General features: G+C 38.6%; 1 protein-coding gene across 6 annotated transcripts in view; it reads right to left on the bottom strand.

Moving 5' to 3' along the window:
* The window catches only part of kiaa0319l (KIAA0319-like ortholog), a 99,381-nt gene extending 79,136 nt beyond the window's left edge, over positions 1–20,245 (bottom strand). For 3 of the 6 annotated variants that reach the window (XM_048558418.2, XM_048558419.2, XM_048558413.2), the window contains exons 1-2: positions 19,281–19,778; positions 11,152–11,320 (exon numbers count right to left, since the gene is read on the bottom strand). In XM_048558418.2, coding sequence (XP_048414375.2) covers positions 11,152–11,320; positions 19,281–19,358 — 247 coding nt within the window. In that variant the 5' untranslated portion in view covers positions 19,359–19,778. The other 3 variants (XM_048558414.2, XM_048558415.2, XM_048558416.2) reach the window with 3 other exon arrangements.
* Between the last annotated feature and the right edge of the window lie 34 nt (positions 20,246–20,279).

Raw genomic sequence — 20,279 nt, 5'->3', positions numbered from 1 at the left:
CAAAAATAAATTATTCTGACCCTTGATTTTGAAATATCCACAGTTTAAAATGTTGCACAAGAAAACAAAATAGGTTTCTGAGGCTCTTTGGAGATCTGGACGAGAACTCCAAAACTTTTCATAATCCCCTTACCAAGTCTTTTGTTTCTAATGTGTCCAAAGTCTTTGAGATCAATTTTTCTTCAATAATTCTACTAACTGGTTGCTGAATGACTAAATCAGCAGTAATAAACAGACCAGAATCTCTCTTACTAACTCAGCAACATCAATTCTTTAATTTTGACTCCTGTTCGCTATCTGACTCGTCACTTCCTTCTTTGAACCTCTCAAATGCCACTTCATGATGTGCCCCTTCCATCCCTGACCTCATCACCTCATTCCTGCTTGCTAGTTCTCTCCCCTAACAGTGCTCCATCCTGCTTGCTGTTTCTTTTTAAAATTCTTTCCCAAGCCTTCCATATGCTGATTTCCTCCCTCAACATTCCTGCTCATTGCTTGCTATTTGGCCCTCCTGCTTGCTACTACCTCTTCTATTCACACTTTCCTCTCACCGACTCTGTCCATGAGAGGACTGGCGAAGAAGGGGTCAGGCAAAATGGCAAAGGAGTGAGGCAATAAGATAAAGGGGTGGCAAGCAGGACAAGTGGAGAGTGGAAATCAGGAAAGACAAATGCGGATATATTTTCAGGCTCCTGGAACTGACGTAAATTTCAACTCTTTACTCAACCTGATTGAGCCCATTAGTCCTGACTCACAGCCATTCCTAAGACATAAACACCAGACATGAGTAGACATCAGTTCTTTGCTTTTGGGCTACAGTGGCAATAACTTCATTGTACCATCACAATCACAGTTACACACAATAAGTGGGTCCAGAACGATGGACTACCATTTGGCATAAAACCACATAGCCAAATTTACCAAAGTTGCAAGGACAGGCAGAATTGTAGCAATGTTGTGAAAAGCATGAAATTACAAAACTATGATATCGATCGAACTGAGATCACAGGCGACTTATTTGCTACACTAACCAGCAATTCAAAGGTAAATCTTGCATTTACCATTAATTGACTGTGGATGCCCAGCTCTTTATTCAGATCTTCAACACATTCAATTAAATTCAGATGATTATTTTGCAATAAAACACTGAATCTCCCTGTGGACTCCACAACAAGCTTGAAACCAGGCAACTTTTCAGATCCTGCTCCCTCAAAATTCAAACAGAATTTAAGCCTCACCTGCCTTGCACATGGTCACCATGAAGTTAGTGAACTCAGAGTAAAGGCACCTCGAGGCAAAAGCAGGAGAAGAGCAGCTCTAAGACTACAACCTTCCACTTAAGTAAGGGCAATGATGTGGGCATGGAAGCTGAGGTAGCTTAAGTGAGAAGTTTAGAAGTTGGATCAAAAGAAAAGTGAGTACATTCCCATTATAAAGAAAACATTCACATTCAACAGATGGCCCATCATCCATGATTGTCCAAAAACGAAAACATGAAACTTAAACAAAAAGCATTTAATCGTGTAAACATAAATCAGACGATGTCAGAAAATAAAAAAAAGAGGAGAATGATCGAATAGGTTAATCAGAAAAAAACATTCCAGTACAAGCTGTGAACTAGCAGGTGGACAGAGGGAGGAATTTTGCGAAGTTACAATCTCTAGGGAAGCAGTACAAACAGGCAGAAATTCCCTACTGCTCGGATGCTGCCTAACCTGTGTTCCTCCAGCTCCACACCGTGTTAACTCTGACTCCAGCATCTGCAGTTCTTGCTGTCTCCACATGCACACATACTGTACTTAGATATCCCAAAAGCATTTGATAAAGTGCCACACAGAAAGTTATTGAACAAATTTGAAGCACGTGGTCTAGGATCCAACAAAGTAGAACCAAGAACTTGATATGGACAGGAAATACAATTTAAAAAGAAATATGAAGGTAGACTGTAACAGCTTCTGTTAATTTATGAAAAGAAAAGCATAAGCAAGGATAAACATGTGCCCATTACAGGTGGAAAGAATTTAAATAAAATACAGGAGGAGAATTTATAGTGGAAAACGGAATTGGCAAGTAAACTACACAGATACTATGTGCCTGGTTTCAAAGAAGATAGAGAAGCATTATATAACCAATAGACTTCTGTTACTGAAAAGCTCAAATAAATTAGTCTTTGTGAAGTAGTAGTAGTCAGATTGAGGGAGCCACATGAGCTTCATCCTACAAAAATCTGGATTTGGGGACCAACTGTAATGTTCCCAATTTTGTTGATGATGATGACATCTAATAGGGTGGGAACACATTTTGTGAAGTGGATACAAGGAGTTTTCAAGAGAGTTGGATAGGGTGCACGAATGGGAAACAACGGTTGATGGATTGCAAGTGTGAAGTTAGTCACTTTGTGCTCTTCTAGACTGTCCATTCTGATTAACTGGCTCACTCAGCACTCCACCTGGGTTTACAAATTGAGAACAGGCACTTAGGTGAAGCAGCCAGAAGGCAGCCAATGCTTTTTCAAATGTATTTCAGTGTCAAGCAAGTATGTTTAGAAGAAGACACAAGAATAGGACAGGAAGGAAAACACAAAAAGGTATAATATGGTAGCTGATACTTGAATTGTTGAAACATAGGAAGGAATTGTGTGGTTTAAATATAAATGTAAAGCAACAAGATCATGGAGGAGATTAAGGTGGAATGATTCAGTTCTCAGACTTGACAGCATCTGGGGTTTTATGGCATGAGGGATGGAATTTGGATATTTTTATGAATACCCTGCAAATTACTAACATCTGGTATGCATGAATGGTTTGTGCAAAGTGGTAGTAATGTGAATTAGTCTGGACAGAATTTCTACTGATGTCAATGTCTAAGAAAATTCACAGAAGGACATCACCTAAAAATAGAGATTCACAAAGAAGGTACACATTCAAATTGGAGCAGTCACCTGTCAATTCCTACAGATTAATACCTGAACTGTCCAATTTCATTCCTCTCCTCTCCCCCCGCCCCATGAGATCTTCTCCTGGTTACTCCTTAGAGTGCATTCTAACTCATGTTTTCACATAATACATGTTGGGATGTTTTGGATTAACTATTGTAGACTTAACTAGCAGGTTATGTTTCAGAGATCATTCAGGCCACCCAGAACATGTCTCATTTTAACAAAGTAACATTACCACCTTGGTAACAGAAGAACATGTACCCCATTCCAGGGATTCTATTCACAGTTCAATGCAGTAGGATGCATTTCAATGCAGCGCGACATTGTGTTAATGACTTACAACTGGATCATAGAATAGATCATAGAATCCCTACGGCATGGAAACTGGCCCCTCAGCCCAACAAGCTCACACCGAACCTCAGTGCATCCCACCCAGACCCACCCCGCTATAACCCACCTAATCTACACATCCCTGAACACTACGGGCAATTTAGCAAGGCCAATCCACATAGCAGGCACATGTTTGGAATGTAGGAGGAAACCAGAGCACCCAGAGGAAACCCACACAGACACAGGAAGAATGTCAGTGCAGAGTTTGCACAGTCACCCGAGGCTGGAATCAAACCCGGGTCACTGGCGCTGTAAGGAAACAGTGCTAAACGCTGAGCCACCGTGCCTCCCTACATGCTTGGATTGTTAAAATAGAGTCAAAATAATGAGCAAGAGAATTCTTCCAGTTCCATGCATAAGAGTAGAATGCATGCACACAGGCCATGATGCTTGGAGGATTAGTTGTAGGTTTATATGCTCCTTTCCCTGTCTTAGCTTTGCATTTTCATACCTCATTCTGTGGTGCCTTTCTTGAAGGAGTTTTCAGTGTTGGTCGATTAGTGTCTCCTCTGCTTTGTTAGCAGATACTTTTGGCCTTTTCGGGGATGATTCATTGTTCACAAAAGAATTTCAATGTCCTGTCAGCAAGTTTCCTATAACCACATTCAGAGTGAGTTGCTTTAGGAGTCTGGGGGCTTGTGATTGAAGAGTCCGATCTAGCAGAATTGGGTTTTGAATTAACAGTGCCTGGTTATTGGGTAGGCTGGTTTGGGAACTCACCAGGCATTGTTTCTTGGCACCAGATTTGGAAAAATCTAGTGATGGCACTAAACACTATAACAGGAGTGCTTGGTACATTGGTCAAGCAGACATGAAAGACCTCGTGTATCTGAGGAAACTTCCTATAAACGACTGAGTGGCTTGTCTGTACCATTTTAGGAGGACAGCTAAGGGCCACCATATTAGTGTGGCTGTGGAGTACAAGGCCAGGCTGGCTCAGAAGTGTAGAATACCTTCAGACATGGAAGACAAATTTGATGGGTTCTACAATAAAACTAAAGTTTTGCAAGCAGCAATACAGAGGTTGCTCTTTCACTGTGGATTTTAAGAATTAATTGAATTTAATTTCCCCCGTTCCATGGTAGGATCTGACTCATGCCCTTCAATCATGTGTTTAGGCCACAGATTATTCAAGACAACAGCATATTCACAGTGCTGCCACACCCTATAATGTTAAACCTGCACAGTTGCATCTCAAATTCAAATGTATTGCAGTGATATCATTTCAGAGTCAATGAAAATTCCTTCTTGCTGGTCCTGAAAGGTGGAAAATATCATACAAGCAGACCAAATCCGAACGTGTATACTAAATACTGCAACAATGCAACATTTAGATGGTCAAAAAGAAACAGTCAAGAGGAGTAAGCCATTTGGTCCTTTCAGTCTGCTCTGCCATTCAATATGATCTCAAGCTGATCATCCAACTCCTGCTTTGTCCCCATTCCCTTTGGCCACAAGAACTACATCTACTTCCTTCTTGAAAACATTCGGTGGTTTTGAAGGGGCACTACTAACACAGCCATGCAATTAATCTTGTCTAACTGAAACACCTTTTTAATAAGCACATTTCTGCAATCTGATAACTAATTACAAAAAAAATGACAGGTTCAGCTTTCCCCTTATAAAATACATTTTCCTGCCAGGATTAAAAACAACAAGAGATCTCCAAATCTAATACAAACTAAACAGATGAAATGAGGGCAGCTCTGGCAATTACAGCACGCATCAGCTATGGCTTAGTTAGTAGAAGGCTCATCTTTGGGTCAGAAAGTTGAGAGTTCAAGTCCTAATCCAGCGTTTGGATAAAAGTCATGTGGAACTGATGTGCTATCTTTCGAAGAATTCTGAAAAGAAGATTCCTTCTGACTTCTTAGTTGTAAGAGATCCCAAAACCAATGTATTAGTTATCCCCAGTGGCCTGGTCTTATCTCTCAATGAACATCAGAAAATAATGGACTCATTGATCATAATCATATTTCTATGTGGGTGGAACAGTGGCTGCATACGCTCCCACTACTGCAGACTGGCTGTTTTTTATACAGTATAACAATGACAATGCCATAAAATTACTTCACTGACTTCAGATTTTCAGTGTTTGGGCAAGACACTATGTAAAAGGCAAGTTTTTCTTTTTATCTATCACAAACTTCTATTGAACAGCCTTGCATACCTTCGAAGTTTCAAATGCTTCAACCATGTACAATTTAACCTGCTTTTAAAATCAAGCTTCGGCACCCTGACCAGTTTTCACAGCAGCATGATAATCCTGTTGATTATCTTCCAAGTGTGACGTGTTCCATTCTAACTGTTTCATATAATATTAAAATAGATGGCAATGACTTTGATATCTTGTCATACAAGAGGAGAACATCTGAAGTTCTCAAGAGTACCCACTTCAATTGCCAGTTTGTCTTTCACTGTTTCACTGTTATATTTGCAATATTTTTAGTTTGTTTCTCATTTCCAGCATCAGCATTATTTGCCTGCCACTACCAATTCAAATTCAATGCACAAGTACTCCTATGGAGACCTACCTATGGTTAAGCTTCCCCTAACCCCCTCTCCCAATCACCACCACTTTTAATAATTAAAAAAAAAACTACTATATTCAGTACGATTTTTCTTGAAGTGCAAAATATTGTATTCCTACATCTTAAATTATATGCAATGAGTGCCTCACACCATCTCAGATGACAATATTCTGGTCAAATTAATCCTCTGTGCAAGCTTATCAGTGATGCAAAGTCTAGACTTCAACTTTTGAGGTTATAGATTTGAGAAATGTAAGTGTTATAATACCAATCACCAATTTTGCTGGAGGTTGAACCATCTTTAAAATTCATTTTTTGTCATTTCCCAGATGCCTTCCTTGCTAGCCTTTAAACCTCCACGCTCTAGGAACTAGAAATTCTTCAAAATTCCACTGCACAGGGAACGCTGGTCAACTGCCTAGAGGTGACTTATTGCCTCACTGACCTGTATTAGCTCCTTATCATCGAACAGAATATAATTTAAATCCTCACAGTTTACAATTCTCTTCAATTTCTCTCCAACATTGTACAGCTTTGTGCACTCTCATTTATTGCCCTGCTTTCTCTGTACTGAAGACACAAGACAGGTACAGACAAATCATTGAAGCACTTTTTTTGGCGTTAGGTGGTGAAATCAAGTATTCTAAACAAAGGAACGTAAAGAGTTTTATTCACATTGTTCTATCAGATCGACATATTATGTAACAACTATTAGAAGCCTTTTTTGTTGAAAAAAAAACCCCTCTCTATGGAATCCCCAATGATATTTAAATCTGCATGAAACAGCTTCTGCCAGAGGCTCAGCAATATTCAGGAGCACAACACCATAAGAAACAGGAACCGAATAGGCTATTTGGCCCTTGAGACTGCTCCACCATTCAATTAGATCGTGGCTCATCTGACACTCCTCATATTTATTTTCCTGCATTTTCCCCCTTGATCTCCCTCCTGATCAAGAATCCATCTATCACTGCTTTAAATATACAGTTCGCCCCCACAGCTCACTGTGGGAGAGTTTCAAAGAAAATTCCTCATGTTACGCCTAAAGTGGTCTCCTTCATTCTGAGATTATGCCCTCTCCGCTTTCCCATCAGGGGAAACAATATTTCAGCACTTACCTTGTCAAGCTCCTAAAGAATTCTATATGGTTCAATGAGATCACCTCTCATCCAAATTCCAATGAGTAGAGTCTCAACCTTATTCCTCCATTCTGGAGATCATCCTTGCGAACATTCTTGGAACAGCCTCCAATGAAATATTATAGTTTCTTCAATAAGGTGACCAAAATTGTTCACAGTACTCTAGCTGTGGTGTCACCAGCATCTTGTACATTGCATTAAGACATCCCTACTCTTATACTCCAACCCTCTTGAATTAAGAGTCAACATTCCATTACCTTTCCCCATTAGCTACTGCACCTGTGTACTAGCTTTCTATGTTTTGTGCACAAGTTGTCGCAAGTACCTTTGTGTTGCAGCTTTCTGAAATTTTTCATCTAAATAAAAGTGTTCGTTAGTTCTCCATTCCAAAACAAACTGCATATTTTTTGACATTATACTCTATTTGTCAACTTGCTGCCCACTTCACTTTTCAAACTTCTCTCTGAAAACTGCCTGCACCTCTCCTAAAACTTGCCTTTCCGCACATTTTTGTGTTGACTGTAGGTCTGGCTACATTGACTTTGTTCCTTCAAATCATAACGATATATTGTAAACAGTTGTGGTCCCAGCACTGACTTCAGTGGCACCCTACTGGCTACAGGTTGCTAACCTGAAAAAACCTCTTATCCTTAATCACTGTCTCCTGCCCATTAACCAACTCTCTAACCACCTCAAAATACTACCCCCAACACCCTGGGCTCTTTTCCCAAATTATTTGCATGGTACCTTATTGAATGCCTTCTGGAAATCTAAATACAACACATCTCCCCACTCGTACTTTTTCAGTTATTTCAAGTGTTGATCAGGCATGTATCTGCAATACATTAACATTTCTGCAATGTATTCTTTAAAACAGCCAATAAAAACCATGCCAGTTACATTCAGTGTAACTAGCCTCCTAGTGCACGCAGTCAGCTCAGTAAATTGCCTCAGGGTACAGGCTGACCTGAAAAGATTTCATCAAGCTACAGCTTTGTGTATAAATCAATGTGCAATTGTACTGTGAAATGTTAAACTTGGGAAAAAAAACAATAAAATACATTCACAGCAAAAGTAATACTACAAAACAAATGTGGAAGATTATTATTGTTCATTTAAACTGACTGACTGACATTTCAACTCAGATACAACATTCAATGCTTGTGTTTGGAGATGAGACTCGACAAACCCGAGACAATTGTATTTTCCGTTTTGTTCACTGTCATTAATGTGGGGCAGAAAACATGATGAAAAATATATGTGCACGTGATGTTTGTTTTGCTCCTGAGTAGATAAATATTTCTAGTAAACACAAATTGGTTTCGAACAAGGCAAATAAAATTGGGACACTCAACACACAGCAAAATAACTCCTCTTTTCATTTCTTGCCGTTAATTCACAAAGACTAAACACAGCAAATTATTCATTGGGTCACCAGTACACTTTTATTATAAAGAAAAATGTGCTTGACTTTTTTTTTTCCATAATTTAAACCACAAAATCAATTTCTTGCTACAAAGGACTATATTGCTTGAAACCGACAAGTTATAATTCACTTGGACTTAAAATGTACCACTGAAAAATAGCATTAGTCATTCAATAGACATTGTACCTTGAAGGCTCTCTATGACACTTCAACAAACTCCAGTTACATTAATTTATTTCTGAAATGCATAAATTCCAGTAGTTACAGCTTATACATTTGAAATATGGGCTTTTGGAGATATAGTATTCAAACAGTTAATCCAGTATAATTTTCTGAGCCACGTACTGACAGCTGGCAACCACCAAGTGATAGTAAATGTGTCAACACCAATCCTCAAACATTATATACATGATTCAATCAGTTGATTAGATATTGCTACTGTTGACACTGGAATAAAACAAAAGGCAACAGATACTTGCACCAAAATGCTTAGCAACAAATATCAATGTTCAAGTCCAAAGTTCCAGGGAGACAGCAGGGCTTTTGGGGGGGGGGGGGGAGAAAGGAGAGAAGAGTAGCAGTGAGTCTGTACAATCACCGGTGCATTCGCATTAAAATACGACTGTGGTCAAGGTAAACAGCCTACCAATATTCATCATCTCGTTGCACGTATGAAAAATGGTCACTTGGGAAGGGTACTTCAAATGTAAAATTGTACAAATGTAAAACCTCCAAAAAGAGTGTGTTCCTTTTATTATCTATAAAGTTTTCTTCTTAATTAAGTGGGCTGAGTGAAATTGGCAGGCAAAAAGGTCAAGAATAATCTCTGTGAATAGATCAGAGACATAAAATTAAAGTGAAATATAGTTCCTCACAATGAGAGGCTAACATAGAGCATTAACACTCCTTTGTTTGAGTGAAGTTTATGTTACAAGCTCAAATAATACAAATTTAGCTTTCATGCACACCTGCCAAATACCCAAAGACATAAATTTAATATCCCTCAGTTATTAAATTGACAAACTGACGTTTAATTCAACAACGGAATTCACATACTTAAGTAGACTGATTATATATGTGCAATTGCTAGGGTTTAACAAAAATTGATCAATTTTCATACGAAGAATAATTAGACAAGTGTCAAATGAGTTTCTTTTTATGCAATAAAATAGGTTTAAAAACACTTGCCTACAGGGATGGATACGTTTTTGTTTGAGAAATACATACGGCACATCCAAGAATAAAACAAAGTTTTTAGCAATTGATAATTTAGTTCAAAACGGCAAACATCGCTAACATTAATATAAACTACAATTCAAAATGATTCCTTTCATAACTTTCTTTCATTTAACTCCGAGGCAAAATATTTTTGACAACATATTTGAAACTCAGAACTAAATGAATTATGAACACAACATATTCAATTTGGTAGGACCTGACACTTCATCTTTGGTTTGTATCATGTTTACAATCTCAAGTTGAGTAATCAGGAACATGGAGGTTAAACAGCTTGCACACTTCCCAATGAGCTAGTGTGATATTTAGAACAGTATCCACTCTCATCATTTCAGTTGAACTGCATGAAGAAATTACACCCAACTGTCTCTCCCCCTGGGAAACAGATGCGCTTTTGAATAAATTCAAGCAGAAACACACTGACAAATAATAATATTGAAATGACACAAACCAATAATAAAAGAATACTGTACATAGGATATGTCAATCACACAGCACGTTTCTGGCCCTCACAAATCTAAAACTAAGACTCAAAAGTAGACAAGACTTGATTATTTTTGAAGGCCTTCCAGTATCTTCAAACCAATTTTTCCGTATCATTGCAGTTCCCCTCCATAATGCCACACAGATAAAATAAAAATTACTTTGATTTTTAAGATTCCTGTTTAAAAGTTTCACTGCTTCAAGCTAATGCATCAATGAATCAAATGGCTTCCAATGTTACATTGTTAAAGAACTCCTGGATCCAAATGAACATTACACAAATGTAGCTTTATCACTCATTTTATCAGACGTGTCTACTAGTTATAGGACACAGAACACAGAACAGTACAGCACAGTACAGGCCCTTCGGCCCATGATGTTGTGCCCAACTTTTACCCTTAACCTAAGGTCTGTCTAACCTCCACCTCTACCTTATCCTATCATCCATCTGCCTATCTAATAGCCGCTTAAAAATCATTTTAAATTTTTCATGTGCAGTATACTACAAATGTGCTTTCATTGAACAAGTTTCTTTACTGGCTCACAGAGCTGTGGGGCAGCATAACAGCAGTGGTAGAATGCTGGAAGCAGTTCAACAATGCACTGCCTTAATTCAAGGAATGCTGAGACATGAGGAATAAACACAAATATCTGAGCAATTAAAAATGCTGAAAGATATCAACAGCTCATTATGAATATATGCACGAAACTAGCAGATGCACTGAATATAAAGACCAGTATGAAGACACCTAGGCGTTATTATCAACTGTTTTCCATAGCCTTTCCTTACAAACACAATAGCATTTTTTTCTTCAAATATCCTGCAACCGGCTGTATAAATAATTAAAGTAGGTACCACAGGTTGAAGAACATAAAAGCTGCAAGGAAATAACTGAATGCTACCAAGTGTAATAATTCATGCAGTACAAACTAGACTGAATTAAATTCTGTAGAAATGTGTCCCTATTGCAATTAAATCTGACAATTTGATTGAATGATGTAACTTACTAGTAAGTGAATTCAATGTGGTCAGACAAAAGCAGCCATACAACAGGAACTTGAGATTTGAAACGCACGTCCACTGAAGCAAAACTCCAATTTTTACAGAAGACGTCACAGGAACAAGGAAACTTTCCAACCTCCTATCCATGGCTACAATATTATTGAAGAAAATCACCTGTAGAGAAAAAAAAAGTCAAATGTGAATGTAGCAATAGTTTTATACTATGTTTGGCAAATCTTGGTGATACAATATTTAATTTCACAACAAAAATCTCATTAAGACTAACTGATTGTATACAATTTTTGAGGAACTACAAAGTAAAATAATTCGCATAACGAGAAAGATTGCACAAATATTACACAAGAACTTTTAGTTCAATGGTGCAGTAGGATTATAAAGCCATCATAGAATGGTGGAAATAATGTCAGAACCACATCAGAAGAAAAGCATCAGTTGGGTCTTCAGAAACTGTGTTTACAGCTATATCCAAGGGGTCACAGTTAAACTTGGAGGAAAGTCATCTCTTTCTGTTGGATAACCTGAAGGAAATCTACTACCCACTGAGAAAAGCAAGATTAAATGTTAGATTCCTTTAGCCTTTTAGATTCTTATTTCCTCGTGTAAATGCCATGTATAATTGCACATTAGAACAAATCAACTCAAGCAGTGTGGATAAACCAAAAATGGTTTCTCGAAAACTGTTCCAAATCAGAAAACTGCTAATTCTCATTTATCATAGCTTTATTTATAAATGGAAAACACCCACAGGAACAGCTGACAAATTGCCCAATCTAGCCCCATGCTTGCACAACCTTACCACTGGTTGCCGACAAATGACATGAATTTTTTTTTTTGACTTTCCAATGTCCAAAGCAATTGAGAAAAAAATGTATAGTTAAACGCATAAATTACTCGAGTTATCTCTTCTGCATTATAGCTTTACTCGAAGGTCTCAGCTTCTCCCAAAGTACTGCCTACAGGTGTATCATTGTTGTTTGTTGGAATGGTGTTGTAGGTTGAATTTTGATTGTTCTTGCTTGGGCTACAGTGTATCTGAACTTTGTGTGATGCATCAATACCCAGTAGCTTTAAAGGAAGGTTTTTCTTCTACCTTTCTGCTGTTAGCAGTTAAATATTTGAAAGGAGAAAAGGCCATTTTCAAAAGTTTTACTAAGGTAATGCTCGTGATGTTTAATAATTTACCCAATGTCCAACACAAGATTAACTTGGCGAGTTCCACTCTTCATTCTGAAGCCTGCAAATTTTCTCTTTAGCTGGGATGTTTGAAACTGCCTCGACCACATTCCTAGGCAAAAAATTCCGTTTTTAAACTGCAAACTGCATGAACATTTCCATTAGTTATTCTGCCATCACCTTAAAGTGGTGTCCTCTGCACATGGTTCTTTGAAAGTAGTCACAAATAGAGAGGGAGGTGAAGAAAGTATTAGTCATGCTTGTCTCCATTGGTCAGGCCTCTATTAGAATACTGTGTGCAGTTCTGGTCCTTGTATCGGAAGGATGTTGTGAAACTTGAGAGGGTGCAGAAAAGATTTACAAGCATGTTGCCAGGACAGGCTGAACTGCCTGGGACATTGAAAGCTGAGAAGTGACCTTATAGAGGTTTATAAAGGTCATGAAGAGCACAGGTTAGGTTAATAGTAAAGGTCTTGTTCCAAGGGTGGTGGAGTCCGAAACTAGACGGCATAGGGTGAAAGTGAGAGGGGAAAGATTTAAAAGGGACAGGGGGGCAACATTTTCACACAGGGAATATATGTGGAAGAAGCTGCCCGAGGAAATGTTGGAGGTGGGTACAATTACAATGTTTAAAAAGCATTTGGATGGGTATATGAACATGAAGAGTTTAACAGGATACAGCCAAATGCTAGCAAATGGAATTAGGCTATATTGGCATGTCTTGTCAGCGTGGACAAGTTGAACTGAAGGGTCTGTATCCATGCTGAATGAATCCAGGACTTGTGACTCCCAAAAATAAGCTTCCTCATCTCTGCCTTAAAAGGGGCAACCCCTAACGTTTAAAACGGTGTCCCTTAGTTCTATATTGTCCCACAAGAGGAAACATCCTTTGCACGTTAATCCCTATCAACATATCCTCAGGATTTTGCCTGTTTCAATCATCACCTCTTACTCCAGCAGCCACACACGAGTCTTTCAAAGTTTTCCTCAAGACAACTCACCCACTCTAGATATTAGTTTAGTGAACTTTTCTCTGAAGTGCTTCCATCATATCTCTATTCTTCCTTAATAAAGGAGGCCAATCGTGTACATTGTACTCCAGATATGTTCTCATCAAAGCCCTGTATAACTGAAGTATCACCTGCCCAATTTGCTCTTCAATTACCGTCATAATAAACCACAACATTCTTAAATGTTCTTAATTACTCACTGTACTTGAATAATCCTTTGAAATTTATATACTAGGCTACCAAAATCCCTTTTGCATCTCAGATCTCTTTGATTTCTCAGATTTATTCTCATTTGTAAATTCACTTCAACTAGTAATGCATTTCTACTATCATAATTTTTTTTTAAATGTTTGAAATAACGGTCTAAGACCACTCTTCCCTCTTTCAAGTTGAGGAAGGAGATCTTGGGTGACAGGAAGATAGAGATGGATTATTCAGATTGGTAGATTAATGGCAGTTTAAGTGTGAGATGATGTACTTTGAAAGTAACAGGACAAGAGAGTATTCAATGAACGGCAGGGTACTATGACGGTCTTAGGGTGGTCATCCACAGATCCCTGAAGGCAGCAAGGCAGATTAATAGGGTGATTAAGAAGCTATGTGGGACATTTAGCTCTAATATAAACCCTGTGTTCTTATAATCTACGCCATGACTGATCAAGCTAAATAAAACATGGCTTAGGATACAGCTGCAGTCCTCCGGACAGATCCGGTCACCACTGCCAAGAAAGAAAATGATTCCACTAAAGAGAATGCAGAGGCGATTCACCAGGGCTTTGCCGATGTTGGGCTCGTTTAGCAATGAAGTGAGGCTGAATAGATTCAGGTTGTTTTCTTTAAAAGGAAAGAAGGTTGAGATGTGACCTGATGACATGTATAAGATTGTGATGGACATGGACAGAATGGATGAAACCAGCTGAACCCTTTCGTTGATGTGTCAACAATGAGGAGGCATACTTTTAGGTGAAGGGCATGAGGAATAGAGGGGATTTGAGGAAAACATTTACACCCAGTGAATGGTTGCAATTTGGAATACACTGCATGTGAGATCAGTGAAGGCACAAAACATCAGGCTTTAAAAAGATACGTGGATGAGCATTTAATTTCATAACATTCAAGACTATGGGTCAAATGCGGGAAAGTGGAATTATTGAAGACAGGTGATCTTGTTTTTAAGAATCAGTGCAGCCTCGATGGGCTGAAGGGCCTGTTCGGTACCTCATGGCAATGACTCTACACTTCATATGTGCAGTCTCTGCAATGTATGACGATTGACAAAGCTTGGAAATCAGCTGCGCAAATGAACAATGTTTAAAATTGGCTCTGATCATAAAGAATCTGAATACATTTACAGTGCAAATGAAAGGTAACAGACTGGCAGTTGGAACTCTTGCATCAGAAAAAGAATTTTTCTGATGAACGGTCTAGGCCTGAAACATCAGCTTTTGTGCTCCAAAGATGCTGCTTGGCCTGCTGTGTTCATCCAGCCCCACATTTTGTTATCTTGGATTCTTCAGCATCTGCAGTTCCCATTATCTCTGCAAAAGCCATTTACCTGTGTGCCATTTGTAAACTTTGCTCTGTCCAGCTTGGTTGTTCTGCTTCTTATAATTTTGATGACAGTTCCAAGCATTTTAATGGCTCTCAAGCACTATGGGGCATCCCAAAATTGAGGAATCCCTATCGAGGTTTTACTTCTTGTTTTTTTTTTCAAAAAAATCCTTCAAAAAGAAGTAACACCATTTCACTGAATGAGTAAAGTTGACAGTAAACAATTAAAACCTTCCAATCCTTTTTAAAATTCCTTTTTTTTCAGGAAACCTTTCTATATTTGCAAAAAAAAATCTGTAAAGATTATCATGAAACAACACTTTTTTGCATTCACATTTTTTGATTAGAAGTCGTTCACTGTCCAGCTCTAATTACTTTGGAATGATCATATGGCTGCATTTTCCCTAATTGTCTCCACAACAGAAATTATTAAATAAAAGAAAGAAAGTGATTTCTAATTTTTCCATTACATTACAGCTTTCATCGTTCCGCTACCTGTTGGTGAGTAAGGGACATTGAAGTTTCTTTCCTGAGGTTCAGTTTGATAACAACCATTCAGTGTAAAACAACCATCAGCAGTAACTGGACCCTCTGCACAGGCTACACAATCTCACTTTAGTTCATTGAAATACAGCTCCAGGCAAACAAAATCCTTTTACTATAAATTCTACACCCTTAGTTTGAATATTATAAATTTCAGTCACAAAAATAGATAATAAAGAAGCTGCATTCAGTGCGAGAATATTCTATTCATTATGAGAGAACAACTGTTGCAGATGTAGTTTGAGTCATGATATCTTGGACAATAAAAAAAACAACTCCACTTGAAAGCCTCACAGTTAATTAAAACATATTAAGAATGTGTGTCAGCTGTGGCTGAATCATGTCACAAGGCTGGGGGTGGAGTGCTGGACTGGTGAAGATGCCATCTTTTAGACAAAATGATAAACCAAGAAAGCATTTGTCCCATAAAGAGAATGTTGAAAACATATCCAAAATGTTCTGCCTATTTTTTTAATCATCATCATTAAAACAAATTTCCCAGTTATGATATTGCTGGTTGGGGAGCTTAGTATGTGCAAATTGGCTGCTATATCTCCTATATTGTAATGAGGATTGGTACTTTAAAAAGTATTTGACAGATGGCAAATGCTCTTTGGGAAATTCTGTTGTCATGCAAAAAGGTGCAATTTTTGCTTTTTTTCTCCCCCCTTCTATTCACATAACTACCAGCAGTTCAAACTCAGTTTATTAACCTACATGTATTAATTCCAACATGCCTCCATTCTTGAAACAGAGTTACCAGAACAATATTATTCAGAACATAATGAACAAATGAAATTCATGAAGTGGCCTTATTCATCTTTTTGGTAAATGTATTTTGCCTGCAGCTAAGATCAGGATGGAGAGCAATGCATGACCAGATCCGTCAAATGGATTACATGATTACCACTGAAGCTCTATTTTGCCTCATTTTACTTCACCTAACAGTGCTTCTGCATAATCTTAGCATCAGTGCATCCTCTCAGTCTTTAACATCTGTAATTTCAGCATTATTAGTTAACTAATAAACCAATGATGACAAAGTGTACCAATGATATATTCTATGACTCATCGAATAATGCCAACGTAATTTTTTCCAATTATTAAGTACTGAAAATGTTAATTTATTTATAAAAGGTCAAATGATGCAGGCTTAACCTTAGGGGTCTGACTCACGAGTTTTGTACTTGAAGATGAATGACAAAACTACAGTACAATGCGTTCACTCCCAACAATTCTAAATGCACCATATATGTTTCTGTCTTGTGATACAATTATTAATTGAACCACCTACTGTTTTGAATTTACCATGGAAATAGTGTACTGGAATTGAGAAACAAAAAAATCTTAAAATATATGCCAATATACTTCAATGTACTCAAATTTGGTTCATTATTTCAAGAGATGTTCATTGAATCCATGTTGAGAACTCTTTCTTTCACACCAGGAGATTCCAATCAAAAAGCCAGTTCCTACCTTAAACATCTTGCTCTCCATTTAGTTTTAATTTTGCTGGAAGTGATTACGAGAAAATGACACGTAATTAACATGACATATCGTGGAGGTGGTGGCCTACTGGTGTTATTGTGCGGCAATTAATGCAGAGACCCGAGGGGACCCAAGTCTGAATCCCAACATGACAGATGGCAGAATTCATATTAGTTTTAGATTTCTTTTTCTATTGAAGAGTCTAATGATGACCGCTGTTCCATTGTCAATTGTCAGAAAAACCCATCTGATTACCTAATGTACTTGAGGGAAGGAAACTGTCTGTTCTGTCCTATATGTGACTCCAGACCCACGGCAATGTGGCCGACTCTCAACTGTCCTCTGGGTAATTAGGGGTGGCAATAAGTGCTGGCTTAGGCAGCGACACCCTCATCCTATAATAATAATTTTTAAAAATTGCTTTTTATTTCTCTGACAAAGCAGCAGTTCAGAAGGAAGCATCTAACATTCATTTGGTATATCTTACTGGAGGGTTTGACAGGCTGAAATAGATCATATTTTTGTAGGCATTAAGAGTTAATGCGCTGTGCTACAAAAGTATTATGCCTTTCGGGTATCTTACAGTTTTAAAACACTACAATCTTATAATCCTCACTGTAATTCACACTGCAAATGCCACGGGAAGTACTATACCAAATCCTCTTTCATCAGACTACTCAAAATTAGCCGAACTGAGTTAAACTTCAGCCACTTTTACACTTGCACTGAAATTTAGTGAAAAGTAGTGAAACTTAACCTGTTACCAAATCAGAAAGAGTTAGGGCTGCAGACAATCTACAATATATTTTAAGTTTCAAACTTTAATATGCCAGGTTTATACGTTTTTTCATATGTGCATTATGTGGATAACATGCAACCCTACGGCAGCAATGAACACATAGAGGAAAACAAACATGATGCAAAAAGCTCAGAGTTTCAATCTTTACAATTTAAAGATTAAAAAATTTTATTAATGCAGTAAACTGCACTTAGATCACTGACATAGTGAATTTCCCAATGCTGTTTACATGGAATTAGAGGTCAACAGAAAAATAAATGCTAACCACTCAGTGTACAAATTAGCATTCAAGTTAAACATTTATTCGATATTTATTTATATACAATACTGTTAAAACTTGCCAAGCGTACACACATGGTACTTCCAATTAACTACCAAACATAACTATTAAAGACTTTCTGTTCATGACTGAACCTCATCATTGATCAAGCCCTCTGTTACTGGTTTGCTTCACAAAAAGTCAACAAAGTATAATAATGTCATCAATAATTTTAAGTGGTTTGTATCACCTACTTTGAGACATTGTAAAATGTTGTATATCAAAACAATTTAAAGTAGTTAACTATGACGCAAAGTGCTCTTTGCCTTCCGTCTGTAATCCTTTGCAGAATTGCTAAAGGAATTGATACTCACATTCATGTTGATAGCTCATTTTCTGTTGATTGAGTAGTTAAACATGACCTCATACAAAACATCTACATCAAACTGCTACTTTACATTTTTCATCCATTCAAACTATAGATAAACTGAGGAAATCACCTAAGCCTCTTTCAAATAAATCTTGGCCATCAACTGTTTGAAAATAACTTGACAACGCTTATGCAAGAACCACAATGTAATCAGGTTTAATTTTAAAAACCTTATATTGTCATACATATATGATGACATTGCCTCATGTCATCTCGCCTCTGTCAGACGCTGCAAATTTATATGTCACTTCAGAATATCAGTAATTCATTCATCCTCATCTTCTAATCCATTAGAAAGAGTATTACTTTGTCATAACTGCTGCCTATTTCATACAAAAGATGCGGCTGTTTAACAAACAACGCCACTCAAAAACACGAGAACTGCTTGTAGATCGGGTCGGCCAACATTCACCATAGCAAATATCAATGGAATTTATGTGGAAATGAAACGCGGTACATTTTCAAAAGATAAAAACCATGTGTCATCGCATGTAGTTTATACAAGATATTTCGTCACCTGGTAATTGCATACACCCTACAATACCGGGCAAACTTAAAAGCGCCCAACGCTTCTCAAATATTTCAGGATTTAAGTTACAACTATCTGATTCTATTGTCACAACGCAAACAAACCCAGTAAATTATCTTGACACTTTGCAACTGCAAGTCTTATTTGGTCGCTATCAACTTCCAGCTGAAATCGGAAGAAATCCCCATTTACCATATGGCCAATTCCAACTAAAGGAGGGCGAGTTTATCAATTCGTCAGTAAAGTGAGAGACCTTCAGCCTGGTGCTTCTGATGTGTATGAAAAGAATATCTTTAAAACAAACAAGACGCGTCGGTATGAGTTGGGGCACCTGCTGTTCGGGCTCCACAAACACTGTTTCAGCTTCTGCCTTGCCAGAACGATATCCATCCCAGTCAGGTCGGCACATTTATGCGGTTTACGACCTGGGAAGTGGTCCTAACCTGGATCCCGACCCTGAGCTCACAGTTCAGGGATTCTTGCACACTTCTGTCCCCAGACTTTTCGCTCACTACAGTCCTCCCCTCTCCAGTGTCCTCTGATCCTCGACCAGGTCTCCCAGCCTTCCACCTCCCTCCCCCCAAGTGTATCTACCCTCTAGCACCACTACCAACCTCTGCCCCAGCTGCTCTTTCCTTCCCTCTCCCCCCAGGTCTCTCTCCTCTCGCTCTCCACCGGTCTGTCTTCTTTTTCCCTAGGGTCTCCCTCAACCCCCGGGTCTCGGTCTCCTCTCTCTCTCTCTCTCCCCCGCCACGGCTCTCCTTTTCTCTTTCCCCGGGTCTTCCCCCTACTTCTATCCCGGTTCCCTGTGACAGTGTCTCCTACACTCGAGCTTCTCAAACACACCTTTCGTCACTTCCGCTGATCGACATTTTCACTCCCCCATCACAATTTTTTAAACAATAAATCATTTCCGCCCATCAGTGGCCCAAATCGACAATCCCGCAGTTAACAGACAGCCAGGAAAACAGCCGCTGACGTGCGATCAATCCCTTCTTCACACACAGAAACCCCGTGAGAGGACGAGATGCGTCCGCACATAAACAGGTGTCCGGGGGAAGCGGTCCCGCGGAAACAAAAACCGAGAACTCTGGTTCCGAACCAACCCGATGTCAGGAATTATGGCAGCTGATACAAAACGAACCATTTGACTACTTCAGGAGCGAAGAATTTGCATTTCCAGGTGCAAAGAGACAATATTTCAGTTGCAGACGCCGTGGATAATCAGAATCTCCAGCGCCGCAGTGCGTTCGATTTGGGAACTCCGACAGCAATGTCAGGATGGAGGGAAACCCACGTGACACTCCGACAGGATGGAGGCGGGGCCTCG

The sequence above is a fragment of the Stegostoma tigrinum genome, chromosome 24 (assembly GCF_030684315.1).
Source record: "Stegostoma tigrinum isolate sSteTig4 chromosome 24, sSteTig4.hap1, whole genome shotgun sequence".
Taxonomy (NCBI): Eukaryota; Metazoa; Chordata; class Chondrichthyes; order Orectolobiformes; family Stegostomatidae; genus Stegostoma; species Stegostoma tigrinum.
This window is presented reverse-complemented; position numbering and strand designations above follow the sequence as displayed.